This window comes from Cherax quadricarinatus, chromosome 51 (genome assembly GCF_038502225.1).
Source record: "Cherax quadricarinatus isolate ZL_2023a chromosome 51, ASM3850222v1, whole genome shotgun sequence".
NCBI classification, from domain to species: Eukaryota; Metazoa; Arthropoda; class Malacostraca; order Decapoda; family Parastacidae; genus Cherax; species Cherax quadricarinatus.
Genome location: NC_091342.1, coordinates 21,297,548 through 21,312,791, shown reverse-complemented (window position 1 = coordinate 21,312,791; position 15,244 = coordinate 21,297,548). Strand labels below are relative to the sequence as shown.

General features: G+C 39.5%; 1 protein-coding gene across 4 annotated transcripts in view; it reads right to left on the bottom strand.

Moving 5' to 3' along the window:
• Positions 1–15,244, bottom strand: part of LOC128694634 (rho guanine nucleotide exchange factor 11) — a 542,499-nt gene that overhangs the window by 311,087 nt on the left and 216,168 nt on the right. For all 4 annotated transcript variants that reach the window (XM_070095945.1, XM_070095944.1, XM_070095946.1 and 1 more), the window contains 2 exons: positions 14,227–14,430; positions 4,678–4,905 (listed from right to left, as the gene is read on the bottom strand). In XM_070095945.1, the coding sequence (XP_069952046.1) occupies positions 4,678–4,905; positions 14,227–14,430 (432 nt within the window). The remainder of the gene's footprint in view (positions 1–4,677; positions 4,906–14,226; positions 14,431–15,244) is intronic.

Genomic DNA, 15,244 nt, shown 5'->3' with positions numbered 1-15,244 from the left:
CCCCACCTGCTTTTAACATTTCTATCTTTATCCCATCAATCCCAGCTGCCTTACCTCCTTTCATTTTACCTACTGCCTCACGAACTTCCTCCACACTCACAACTGGCTCTTCCTCACTCCTACAAGATGTTATTCCTCCTTGCCCTATACACAAAATCACAGCTTCCCTATCTTCATCAACATTTATCAATTCCTCTTTACTGTATTCAAAAGGAAGCTTTAAACTTGTTAGGTCATACAGCACCTCGGGAATGATAGGTAGTCAAGTTTGATCCAAGGATCAAAATGAATCTGAATGAAAAGCATTTCACAGACATTTGGGTCTCTCTTTTGAAGAGCTACAGGATGGTGAAAATGCCAGAGAATAGTGTAAAATTTTTGTGAAGCTCAGCATTTGTACAAGTTGGGGGTTGAGGGATTGCTTGGCATAAATACAAAAATCAAGGTTGTGTAAAATACCACCAAATGATTAATGTGTATATAGACTAAGTCATGACAAAGGTCAAAGAGAGAGAATTAACCCTTTCAGGGTCCATGCCGTAGATCTACGGCTTTACGTTGAGAGTCCAAACCGTAGATCTACGCCATGAGCTCAGCTCACTCTGATAAGCTGTGAGAAGTAAATTTGGGCCTAGATATGAGAGAATACATCTATGTGATATGTGTGCACCACATAAAACAAATCCTGCAACACACAGTGCAAAATGAGAGAAAAAAAACTTAGACCATAATTTTCAATTAAAACAGCGACTTTGCAGTTTTTTTTTTGTATATTTTTTATAGTTGTATTTGCGATTTCTTGGTCTCATTTGATAGAATGAAAGATATATTACAGAAATAGAGATGATTTTGATTGGTTTTAATATTGGAAATGGCTTGAAATTGAGCTCAAAGTAGTGAAAATGTTAAATTTTTGTCGATGTTCGAATATTTTGAGGAATTGTTAAATATTGATGAAGATAGGGAAGCTGTGATTTCGTGTATAGGACAAGGAGGAATAACATCTTGTAGGAGTGAGGAAGAGCCAGTTGTGAGTGTGGGGGAAGTTCGTGAGGCAGTAGGTAAAATGAAACGGGGTAAGGCAGCCGGGATTGATGGGATAAAGATAGAAATGTTAAAAGCAGGTGGGGATATAGTTTTGGAGTGGTTGGTGCAATTATTTAATAAATGTATGGAAGAGGGTAAGGTACCTAGGGATTGGCAGAGAGCATGCATAGTTCCTTTGTATAAAGGCAAAGGAGATAAAAGAGAGTGCAAAAATTATAGGGGGATAAGTCTGTTGAGTATACCTGGCAAAGTGTATGGTAGAGTTATTATTGAAAGAATTAAGAGTAAGACGGAGAATAGGATAGCAGATGAACAAGGAGGCTTTAGGAAAGGTAGGGGGTGTGTGGACCAGGTGTTTACAGTGAAACATATAAGTGAACAGTATTTAGATAAGGCTAAAGAGGTCTTTGTGGCATTTATGGATTTGGAAAAGGCGTATGACAGGGTGGATAGGGGGGCAATGTGGCAGATGTTGCAGGTGTATGGTGTAGGAGGTAGGTTACTGAAAGCAGTGAAGAGTTTTTACGAGGATAGTGAGGCTCAAGTTAGAGTATGTAGGAAAGAGGGAAATTATTTCCCAGTAAAAGTAGGCCTTAGACAAGGATGTGTGATGTCACCGTGGTTGTTTAATATATTTATAGATGGGGTTGTAAGAGAAGTAAATGCGAGGGTCTTGGCAAGAGGCGTGGAGTTAAAAGATAAAGAATCACACACAAAGTGGGAGTTGTCACAGTTGCTCTTTGCTGATGACACTGTGCTCTTGGGAGATTCTGAAGAGAAGTTGCAGAGATTGGTGGATGAATTTGGTAGGGTGTGCAAAAGAAGAAAATTGAAAGTGAATACAGGAAAGAGTAAGGTTATGAGGATAACAAAAAGATTAGGTGATGAAAGATTGGATATCAGATTGGAGGGAGAGAGTATGGAGGAGGTGAATGTATTCAGATATTTGGGAGTGGACGTGTCAGCGGATGGGTCTATGAAAGATGAGGTGAATCATAGAATTGATGAGGGGAAAAGGGTGAGTGGTGCACTTAGGAGTCTCTGGAGACAAAGAACTTTGTCCTTGGAGGCAAAGAGGGGAATGTATGAGAGTATAGTTTTACCAACGCTCTTATATGGGTGTGAAGCATGGGTGATGAATGTTGCAGCTAGGAGAAGGCTGGAGGCAGTGGAGATGTCATGTCTGAGAGCAATGTGTGGTGTGAATATAATGCAGAGAATTCGTAGTTTGGAAGTTAGGAGGAGGTGCGGGATTACCAAAACTGTTGTCCAGAGGGCTGAGGAAGGGTTGTTGAGGTGGTTCGGACATGTGGAGAGAATGGAGCGAAACAGAATAACTTCAAGAGTGTATCAGTCTGTAGTGGAAGGAAGGCGGGGTAGGGGTCGGCCTAGGAAAGGTTGGAGGGAGGGGGTAAAGGAGGTTTTGTGTGCGAGGGGCTTGGACTTCCAGCAGGCATGCGTGAGCGTGTTTGATAGGAGTGAATGGAGACAAATGGTTTTTAATACTTGACGTGCTGTTGGAGTGTGAGCAAAGTAACATTTATGAAGGGGTTCAGGGAAACCGGCAGGCCGGACTTGAGTCCTGGAGATGGGAAGTACAGTGCCTGCACTCTGAAGGAGGGGTGTTAATGTTGCAGTTTAAAAACTGTAGTGTAAAGCACCCTTCTGGCAAGACAGTGATGGAGTGAATGATGGTGAAAGTTTTTCTTTTTCGGGCCACCCTGCCTTGGTGGGAATCGGCCAGTGTGATAATAATAAAATACTTTTTAAGAAAGTTAAGAGTGATAAATTTGTTTATTAATCAAGAATGAAGGGGATGAATGTCCACAAGCTCACTGTCACTTCTCTACCATAAAATATTTTCCTAAACAGAGTGCTCTTGCTCACAAGTTCTGGAATAATAATGTTTAAGTGAATTCACAAATAACAGTGATCTGGTAGGAAACAAAGGTTTTAAACATATCAAACTCAAATCTAATACAACTCATTGAGAGGTGAATTTATCAAATGCATTTTCAACAGAATAAACATTCAATAATAAGATCGAAGGTTTTATGAAAACCACATTGGCTGTTTCCCATCAAGGCAGGGTGACCCAAAAAAGAAGAAACACACTCATTAACATTCACTCCATCACTGTCTTGCCAGAGGCACACCAACACTACAGATAAAAAACCGCAACATATCTCCACCCCTCCTTCAGAGTGCAGGCACTGTACTTCCTACCTCCAGGACTCAAGTCCGGCTAACCGGTTTCCCTGAATCCCTTCATGTTATATTGCTCACACTCCAACAGCACATCGTCATAAAAAACTATTTGCCTCCACTCGCTCCTATCTAACACGCTCACAAGTGCGTAAGTTAAAAGAGTTTTGCTCAATGAGTGCTTTGTCAATCCAATACATAGAGTGAGAAAAGCTGAGTAGATATAAGCAGAACAAACTGAGGTTGCCAGATCTTTGTGTTTTGATAGTGTAATGATAATTTGGTCAAGATCTCAGATAGACTAAAATTACAAGTGTTCTAGATGACTATATTGGATATGGCAATCAAAGATGACTCCATACACTTCCATTTTCGTAACTTATATATCTTAATGACAAGTCTAGTTTCACCCCACGTCATAATGTGTCACTGACGCTTGCAGTGATACACTGAAGAGACTAGTTAATTGCCCACCAAACTGCTCCAAGTATCTTTAAGGATCCTTAAATTATAAGGTAAATCCTTCTAGCTTCTTCTTCTTTCGACAAATCGGCCATATCCCACTGAGGCAGGGTGGCCCAAAAAGAAAAATGAAAGTTTCTTTTTTTAAATTTAGTAATATATAAGAGAGACGGGATTACTAGCCCCTTGCTCCCAGCATTTTAGTCGCCACTTACAACACATGGCTTATGGAGGAAGAATTCTGTTCCGTTTCCCCATGGAGATACGAGGAAATAAACAAGAACAACTAGTGAGAAAACAGAAGAAAACCCAGAGGGGTATGTATATACATGTATATGCTTGTACATGTATGTGTAGTGTGTCCTAAGTGTAAGTAGAAGTAGCAGGGCCTACCTGAAACCTTGTATATTTATGAGACAGAAAAAAAAGACACCAGCAATCCTACCATCATGTAAAACAATTACAGGTTTCCGTTTTACACTCACTTGGCAGGACGTTAGTACCTCCCTGGGCGGTTGCTATCTATCAACCTACTACCTAAGATCTTTCTATCTATTTATATCTGTCTATATCTGTCTCTCTCTCTCTCTCTCTCTCTCCCTATCTCTCAAACAAGAACTGAAAAAAGACAGATCTTTCCTTTGCTGTCTATGTATTTATGAACTTGAAGGATTAGACTGTACACTGTAATGTATATACCAAGATATTTTAGTAAATACTAAGGAAAAATTATGAAGAAATATTTAAAAAACCTAAAGAAATTTAAGAGAAAGTGCTCTAAGTAAAAAAAAACAATTAGTGAGAAAATGTTATAATGGAGATTTTTCAAGAGATTAAAATCACTCTATGTAAAGGATGATGTTGGAAGATATTGGATCAATAATTTTCTCAGTATGGTACACATTTTGAAGAGAAATAAAAAGATTACTATTATACTGAAACTCTGCAAACCTTTATACTTACTCCTTTCAATTCATCAGAGTGGCCATGCTTGTTCTTTGTTAAAGATGACTGGTCAAGCTTGCGTTGTATTTCATTTAGTCTCTGACTGTTTTCTGCTTCTTGTACAGCTGTGTTGACAAATGCTAAGATTTCTCGCGCTCTCTCTAGAGCTCGAGATATTTTATCATACTCTTCTGGGTGTGCAGTGCTGTCAGTGTAGGCTAGTAAAGACTCCATAAACAAAGGATACTGTAAAAGGAAATTTAATTTGTCAAGTCAATGATCCAGAACATTAACTATGTTATATCCAAAGTCACTAAGGATACAAAACCTGGTAAAATTCACAGTATGAACTCAGGTTCAGAACACTTTTCCTATATGTATTAGGCTTAGAATTTGTAAACCCATTACGGTACTTTGAAAAATTTTCAAAATCATTTCCAAGGGTTAAATTATTATACATGATGCAAATGTTGAGCATTTGTTCTGTATGGAGTGGGTCAGATTTACAGAATGAGCTAACTTCTAAAATTAATTAAAAATAATTAACATTATCCCATAACAATTATATTTACAAAGTAATGATTTGGAGGATTGTGTTTTCAGTCATTTCAAGTTGCACAAAAATTTTCAATTGTTAAAAATAAAATAAAATAAAACATAAATAAATAAATTTCAGAGAAGAAAACACATTTACCAACATTCACTTGATTGCTATCTTTCCAGATGTGTGCTGACATCTCAATTAGGTGGGAAGTTTGAAAGTGCATGGATGTTGTGCAAATGATAAGAAAGATATGATTGTGGATGTTATGAATGAGATGCTGGATGTCCTGGCTTTAAGTGAAAGAAAGCTGAAGGGGGTGGGAGAGTTTCAGTGGGGAGAAATAAATGGGATTAGGTCAGCGGTTTCAAATAGAGTTAGAGCTAAAAAAGGAGTAGCAATAATTTTTTTTTTTATTAACACATCGGTCGATTCCCACCAAGGCAGGGTGGCCCGAAAAAAGAAAAACTTTCATTATCATTCACTCCATCACTGTCTTGCCAGAGGGGTGCTTTACACTACAGTTATAAAACTGCAACATTAACACCCCTCCTTCAGTGTGCAGACACTGTACTTCCCACCTCCAGGACTCAGGTCCGGCCTGCCGGTTTCCCTGAATCCCTTCATAAATGTTACTTTGCTCATACTCCAACAGCACGTCAAGTATTAAAAACCATTCGTCTCCATTCACTCTTATCATATACGCTCATGCATGCTTGCTGGAAGTCCAAGCCCCTTGCACACAAAACCTCCTTTACTCCCTCCCTCCAACCCTTCCTAGCCCGATCCCTACCCCGCCTTCCCTCCACTACAGATTTATACACTCTCGAAGTCATTCTGTTTTGTTCCATTCTCTCTACATGTCCGAACCACCTCAACAACCCCACCTCAGGCCTCTGGATAATAGTTCTGGTAATCCTACACCTTCTCCTAATTTCCAAACTATGAATTCTCTGCATTATATTAACACCACACATTGCCCTCAGACATGACATCTCCACTGCCTCCAGCCTTCTCCTCGTTGCAACATTCATCACCCATGCTTCACACCCACACAAGAGTGTTGGTACAACTATACTCTCATATATTCCCCTTTTTGCTTTCACGGACAAAGTTCTTTGTCTCCACAGACTCTTCTGTGCACCACTCACCCTTATCCCCTCATCAATTCTGTGATTCACCTCATCCTTCATAGACCCATCTGCTGACACGTCCACTCTTAAATATCTGAATACATTCACCTCCTCCATACTCTCTCCCTCCAATCTGATATCCAGTCTTTCACCACCTAATCTTTTTGTTATCCTCATAACCTTACTCTTTCATATATTCACTTTTAATTTTCTTCTTTTACATACCCTACCAAATTCATCCACCAACCTCTACAACTTCTCTTCGGAATCTCCCAAACGCACAGTGTCATCAGCAAAGAGCAACTGTGACAACTCTCCCTTTGTGTTTGATTCTTTAACTTTTAACTCCACACCTCTTGCCAAGACCCTCGCATTCACTTCTCTTACAACCCCATCTATAAATATATTGAACAACCATGGTGACATCACACATCCTTGTCTATGGCCTACTTTTACTTGGAAATAATCTCCCTCTCTCCTACATACTCTAACCTGAGCCTCACTATCCTCGCATAAACTCTTCCCTGCTTTCAGTAACCTACCTCCTATACCATACACCTCCAACATCTGCCACATTGCCCCCCTATCCATCCTGTCATATGCCTTTTCTAAATCCATAAATGACACAAAAATCTCTCTACCCTTATCTAAATACTGTCCACCTACATGTTTCACTGTAAACACTTGGTCTACATACCCCTTACCTTTCCTAAAGCCTCCTTGTTCATCTGCTATCCTACTCTCTGTCTCAATAATAACTCTACAATACACTTTACCAGGTATACTCAACAGACTTCTTCCACTATAATTTTTGCACTTTCTTTTATTCCCTTTGCCTTTATACAAAGGAACTATGCATGCTCTCTGCCAATCCCTAGGTACCTTACCCTCTTCCATACATTTATTAAATAATAGCAATAATGATGAAGGATAAGTTATGGCATGAAAAGAGGGAGTATAAACGTATAAATTCAAGGATTATATGGAGTAAAATAAGGGTTGGATGTGAAAAGTGGGTAAATGTTTATGCACCTGGAGAAGAGAGAAGTGTAGAGGAAAGAGAGAGATTTTGGAATATGTTGAGAGAGTGTGTGGGGAGTTTTGAACCAAGTGAGACAGTAACTTGTGGTTGGGGATCTCAAAGCTAAAGTGGGTAAAAATGTTATGGAGGGAGTAACAGGTAAATTTGGGGTGCCAGGGGGTAAATGAAATTTTTTTTTTTTTTTTTTTCCAACAAGTCGGTCGTCTCCCACCGAGGCAGGGTGACCCAAAAAAAAAAAAGAAAGAAAATGAAAATGGGGAGCTTTAATTGAGCTATGTGTAGAAAGAGGTTTGGTAATAAGTAATACATATTTTACAAAAAAGAGTATAAATAAGTATACAAGGTATGAAATAGCATGTAATGAAAGTAGTTTGTTAGATTATGTATTAGTGGATAAAAGATTGATGGGTAGGCTTCAGGATGTACATGTTTATAGAGGGGCAACAGATATATCGGATCATTATTTAGTTGTAGCTACAGTTAGAGTAAGAGGTAGATGGGACACAAGGAAAATGGCAACAGCAATTAAGAGAAAGGTGGAAGTGTATAAACTAATGGAGGAGGAAGTTAGGGTGAAATATAAGCAGCTATTGGCAGAAAGGTGGGATAGTGCAAGTATGAGTAGTGGGGAGGGGTTGAAGACAGTTGGAATAGTTTTAAAAATCCATTATTAGAATGTAGGACAGAAGTTTTTGGCTATAGGAGAGTGGGTGAAGGAGGAGAGAGGAGTGATTGGTGGAATGAAGAAGTAAAGAATGTCATAAAAGAGAAAAAGGGTGCTTATGAGAGGTTTTTACAAAGCAGAAGTGTTATAAGAAGAGCAGAGTATATATTTTTTTTTTTTCAACAAATCGACCGTATCCCGCCGACGCAGGGTGGCCCCAAAAAATAAACGAATGTTACTCTTTATAAATTTAGTAATTTATACAGGAGAAGGGGTTACTAGCCCCTTGCTCCCGGCATTTTAGTTGCCTCTTACGACACGCATGTCTTACGGAGGAAGAATTCTGTTCCACTCCCCCATGGAGATAAGAGGAAATAAACAAGAACAAGAACTAGAAAGAAAACAGAAGAAAACCCAGAGAGGTGTGTGTATATATATGCTTGTACATGTATGTGTAGTGTAACCTAAATGCAAGTAGAAGTAGCAAGGCGTACCTGATATCTTGCATGTTTATGAAACAGAAAAAAGGACACCAGCAATCCTACCATCATGAAAAACAATTACAGGCTTTCGTTTTACACTCGCTTGGCAGGATGGTAGTACCTCCCTGGGCAGTTGCTGTCTACCAACCTACTACCTAAAGCAGAGAATATGTAGAGTAAAAAAAAGGTGAAGAGAGTGGTGAAAGAGTGGAAAAGGAGAGCAGATGAAATAGTGGGAGAGGCACTGTCAAGAAATTTTGATGAAAATAAGAAAAAGTTTTGGAGTGAGATAAACAAGTTAAGAAAGCCTAGAGAACGAATGGATTTGTCAGTTAAAAACAGAGCAGTGGAGTTAGCAGATGGGGAGCTGGAGGTATTGGGTAGATGGAGGGAATATTTTGAGGAACTTTTTAAATGTTGATGAAGAAAGGGAGGCAGTAATTTTAAGCACTGACCAGGGAGGTATAACATCTTTTAGGAGTGAAGAAGAGCAGGATGTGGGTGAGGGGGAGGTGCATGAAGCATTACATAGAATGAAAGGGGGTAAAGCAGCTGGAACTGATGAGATCATGAAAGAAATGTTATAAGCTGGGTGGAGTGGAGTGGATGGTACTTTTGTTTAATAAATGTATGAAAGTCCCTAGGGATTGGCAGAGACCATGTATAGTTCCTTTATATAAAGGGAAGGGGGACAAAAGAGACTAAAAATTATAGAGGAAGAAGTTTACTGAGTATACCAGGAAAAGTGTATGGTCGAGTTATTATTGAAAGAATTAGAGGTAAGACAGAGAGTAGGATTGCAGATGAGCAACGAGGCTTTAGAGTGGGTAGGGGATGTGCAGATCAAGTGTTTACAATGAAGCATTTATGTGAACAGTATTTAGATAAAGGTAGGAAAGTTTTCGTTGCAATGTGGCAGATGTTGTAAGTACGTGTATATGGAATAGGTAGTAAGTTACTAAATGCTGTAAAGAGTTTTTATGAGGATAGTGAGGCTCAGGTTAGGTCTTAGACAGGGATGTGTAATGTCACCATGGTTGTTTAATATATTTATAGATGGGGTTGTAAAAGAAGTAAATGCTAGGACGTTGGGGAGAGGGGTGGGATTAAATTATGGGGAATCGAATACAAAATGGGAATTGACACAGTTGCTTTTTGCTGATGATACTGTGCTTATGGGAGATTCTAAAGAAAAGTTGGTAAGGTTAGTGGACGAGTTTGGGAGGGTGTGTAAAGGTTGAAAGTTGAAAGTGAACATAGATAAGAGTAAGGTGATGAGGGTATCAAAAGATTTAGATAAAGAAAAATTGGATATCACATTGGAAAGAAGGAGTATGGAAGAAGTAAATGTTTTCAGATATTTGGGAGTTGACTTGTCAGCAGATGGGTTTATGAAGGATGAGGTTAACCATAGAACTGATGAAGGAAAAAAGGTGAGTGGTGCACTGAGGTATCTGTGGAGACAAAAAATGTTATCTATGGAGGCAAAGAAGGGAATGTATGTACAGTGGACCCCCGCATAACGATCACCTCCGAATGTGACCAATTATGTAAGTGTATTTATGTAAGTGCATTTGTACGTGTATGTTTGGGGGTCTAAAATGGACTAATTTACTTCACAATATTCCTTATGGGAACAAATTCGGTCAGTACTGGCACCTGAACATACTTCTGGAGTGAAAAAATATCGTTAACTGGGGGTCCACTGTAATTATAGTGCTACCAACACTCTTATATGGGTGAGAAGCTTGGGTTGTAAATGCTGCAGTGAGGAGGTGGCTGGAGGCAGTGGAGATGTCCTGTCTAAGGGTAATGTGTACTGTAAACATGATGCAGAGAATTCGGAGTAAGGAGATTAGTTGGAGGTGTGGAGTTATTAAAAGTATTAATCAGATTGCTGAAGAGGGGTTGTTTAGGTGGTTTGGTCATTTAGAGAGAATGGATCAAAGTAGAATGACTTGGAGAGCGTATAAATCTGTATTGGAAGGAAAGCGGAGGGGGTAAAGGAGGTTTTGTGGGCGAGGGGCTTGGACTTCCACCAAACATGCATGAGCATGTTAGATAGGAGTGAATGGAGATGAATGGTTTTTAGGACCTGACAAGCTGTTGGAGTGTGAGCAGCGTAATATTTAGTGAAGAGATTCGGGGAAACCAGTTATTTTTATATAACCAGACTTGAGTACTGGAAATGGGAAGTACAATGCCTGCAGTTTAAAGGGGGGGTTTGGGATACTGACAGTTTGGAGGAGTATGTTATGTATCTTTATATATACTTCTAAACTGTTGTATCTGGGTGCCTCTGCAAAGATAGTGATTATGTGTGAGGTGAAAGTGTTGAATGATGAAAGTATTTTCTTTTTGGGGATTTCCTTTCTTTCTGGGTCACTCTGCCTCAGTGGGATATGGCCGGTTTGTTGAAAAAAATATATGTACACCTACCATCTGACTTACGACCGAGTTCGGTTCCGAGAAACCGGTCGTAAGTCGAAATGGTCGTAAGTCAAACTTTACTACTGAATATCAACAAAACATTTTTGTAATGACTTTATTTTATTGTTTTATTTTGGTATTTCATGTTTTACTTTACTTTTTATGTTGTTAGTACTGTATTTTATACTGTAAGGTTTAGGATAAACACTGTGTACAACACAAATAGTTGTTTATTTCCCAGAAATTTGGCATAAAAAAACACGGTCGTAAGTCAAGTGGTTGTAAGTCTAGCAGGTCGTAAGTCAGATGGTAGGTGTATACGTACGTACGTACGTGTGTGTGTGTGTGTGTGTGTGTGTGTGTGTGTGTGTGTGTGTGTGTGTGTGTGTGTGTGTGTGTGTGTGTGTGTGTACACATACATACATACATACACAGTGGACCCTCGACCAACGTTGGCATCGTTTAACGTTAAATCCAACTAGCGATACATTTTAACGCAAATATTTTGCCTCGACTAGTGCTAAAAAACCCAACCAACGCTATTCGGTCCGTTCGAGACGCGTCCACTTGTGGCCTGAGCGCGCCTCACTTGTCCTGTGGGTGCCAGTGTTTACAAGCCAGCCAGCCACTGCGGTCCCATCCAAACATACAATCTGAACATTTCATATTATCACAGCGTTTGTAGTGACTGCACCTGCAAAATAAGTCACCATGGTCCCCAAGAAAGCTTCTAGTGCCAACCCTACAGCAAAAAGGGTGAAAATTGCTATGGATATGAAGAAAGAGATCATTGCTAAGTATGAAAGTGGAGTGCGTGTCTCCGAGCTGGCCAGGTTGTACACAAAACCCTAATCAACCATCGCAACTATTGTGGGCAAGAAAACGGCAATCAAGGAAGCTATTCTTGCCAAAGGTGCAACTATGTTTTCGAAACTGAGATCGCAAGTGATAGATGTTGAGAGACTGTTATTGGTGTGGATAAACAGATAGCAGATAGCAGGAGATTGCATCTCTCAAGCGATCATATGTGAAAAGGCTAGGAAGTTGCATGACAATTTAATTAAAAAAAATGCCAGCAACTAGTGGTGATGCGAGTGAATTTAAGGCCAGCAAAGGTTGGTTTGAGAGATTTAAGAATCGTAATGGCATACATAGTGTGATAAGGCATGGTGAGGATGCCAGTTCGGTCCACAAAGCGGCTGAAAAATATGTGCAGGAATTCAAGGAGTACATAGACAGTGAAGGACTGAAACCTCAACAAGTGTTTAATTGTGACGAAACAGGACTGTTTTGGAAGAAAATGCCAAGCAGGACCTACATTACTCAGGAGGAAAAGGCACTCCCAGGACATAAGCCTATGAAAGACAGGCTTACTCTGTTGATGTGTGCCAATGCTAGTGGTGATTGCAAAGTGAAGCCTTTATTGGTGTATCACTCTGAAACTCCCAGAGTGTTCAGGAAAAACAATGTCCTCAAGGCTAATTTGTGTGTGCTGTGGAGGGCAAACAGTAAGGCATGAGTCACTAGGAACTTTTTCTATGACTGGTTACACCATGCATTTGCCCCCACTGTGAAAAATTACCTCCTGGAAATAAATTTGACCTTAAGTGCCTCCTGGTATTAGACAATGCTCCTGGTCATCCTTCAGACTTGGCAGAGCGACTTTCTGCGGACATGAGCTTCATTAAGGTCAAGTTTTTGCCTCCTAATACCACTCCTCTCCTGCAGCCCATGGACCAGCAGGTCATTTCCAACTTCAAGAAACTGTACACAAAAGCTATGTTTGAAAGGTGCTTTGTAGTGACCTCACAAACTCAATTGACTCTAAGAGAGTTTTGGAGAGATCACTTTAGCATCCTCAATTGTGTAAACATTATAGGTAAGGCTTGGGAGGAAGTGACTAAGAGGACCTTAAACTCTGCTTGGAAAAAACTGTGGCCAGAATGTGTAGACAAAAGGGATTTTGAAGGGTTTGAGGCTAACCCTGGGAATCCTATGCCAGTTGAGGAATCCATTGTGGCATTGGGGAAGTCCTTGGGGTTGGAGGTTAGTGGGGAGGATGTGGAAGAGTTGGTGAAGGAGGACAATGAAGAACTAACCACTGATGAGCTGCTAGATCATCTTCAACAGCAAGAGGCCACGATGAAATTAAGACACATGTGCAACATCTGGGTGTCTTTATTGTAGACGTTTCGCCATCCAGTGGCTTTATCAATACAAACTCTAGGACATAAATTGAAGACAGTAAGACTATGTACAGAAGATGAAGTAATCAGTCCCTCAACCTTGGAGTAGGTGCGAAGAGCACCGTGCTCTTCGCACCTACCCTTCGCATCATGCTCTTCGCACCTACTCCAAGGTTGAGGGACTGATTACCTCATCTTCTGTACATAGTCTTACTGTCTTCAATTTATGTCCTAGAGTTTGTATTGATAAAGCCACTGGATGGCGAAACGTCTACAATAAAGATACCCAGATGTTGCACATGTGTCTTAATTTCATCTTGTCGGTATTATATACCATTCTTCCACAGCAAGAGGCCACACCTAAGGAAACTGCTTCGGAGGAAGGGATAGAGAAATTGAAGAAGTTGCCTACTTCAAAGATTAAAGAAATGTGTGCAATGTGGCTTAAAGTGCAAACCTTTTTTGATGAAAATCACCCTGACACAGCTACTGCAAGCTGTGTTGGCAACCTGTACACTGACAATGTTGTGAAACACTTTAGGAATGTCATAGAGGAACGGGAGATACAGGCCTCTATGAACAGATATGTTGTACGACAGAGGTCTAGTGACTCTCAAGCTGGTCCTAGTGGCATTAAAAGAAGAAGGGAAGTAACCCCAGAAAAAGACTTGCCACCTCAAGTCCTAATGGAAGGGGATTCCCCTTCTAAACACTAACACCATCAACACTCTCCCCTCCTCCCATCCCATCAATCATCACCAGATCTTCAATAAAGGTAAGTGTCATGTAACTGTGCATGTCTTCTTCAGTTTGTGTGTATTTAAATTAATATTTCATGTGGTAAAAATTTTTTTTTCAATACTTTGGGGTATCAGGAACGGATTAATTTGATTTCCATTATTTCTTATGGGGAAAATTAACTCGACTAACGATAATTTCGATTAACGATGAGCTCTCAGGAATGGATTAATATCGTTGGTCGAGGGTCCACTGTATATATATATAAATAATACATACATGCGCACAATTTTTAACACAAATGGCCATCTCCTACCGAGGTAGAGAGACCAAAACAATTTAATCACTAACCTTAGATAATCTCTGAAATATTGCAGGTAACATGTCTTTGAGCTGCAGTCTCCGACATGCTGGGTTGTTTTCTTGTTCCTGGAGAAACGCTGATAATCTTTGGTCTCTTTTTTGCCGCTGTTTAAGATTTTCCAATGCTAAAAACTGTGTTCTGACAAACTCTGCAGCCTGTTGTTGGAAATAATCTCCTTTCTCGCCATCAAACTGTGAAAAGAAAATAATAATCTTAATTATAAGGTTAGACCCAGCTTCCCATTACAAACACGATTTTTTTTACATTAAATGCAACTGTCTTATAAATGTTATACAGTGGTAACTTGACTTACAAATTTAATTCCTTTGGTGACCGACCTCGTGGCTCAATTTGCTTGTATATCAAATAAATTTTGCCATTAATCCATTCCAGCCCCCAAAAAACCACCCCAGGGGAAGGAGAAAATACTTCAATATAATGCTAATATCAACTCTACAGCTCATTTATCTATCAGAATTGATCTGATATGACATAATAAACATTAAGTAACATAGACGCATAATATATACTCTAGAATGAATAATAGGCCATAATATGGCGAGTGTCCAGGACCAGCCTGAGCATATAAAATTATTATTGCTCCTTCCTAAAATGTGTTCTTTGGTCCTGGGTAAGAGAAAATGGAGTTTTTGAGAGACCAACTGCACTAGATCACTAGTGCAGTGATATATATGAATATCTCAGAAGTTAGTTATTGACTTATTTCTTGAAGCCCACCATTTATTATTGAAGTAAATGCAATAATATTGACAGGAATTATAAAGAAATAATTGCTCTACAATTGGCTTGTGGAATATTGGAAATATTCCAAATATTTTGGGATTTGTGTGGGAGTAAAGGGCAAAATATTTTGCAAATGTCAAAAGCTTACCAAATTTATTTTTTTGTAGAATAACAAAAGATTATTACATGATTGCCTCTAGTGAGAACATCACACTAGCATTGTTTTATAAGTACCAAGTCCCAAAACCACCTTTCGTTTTG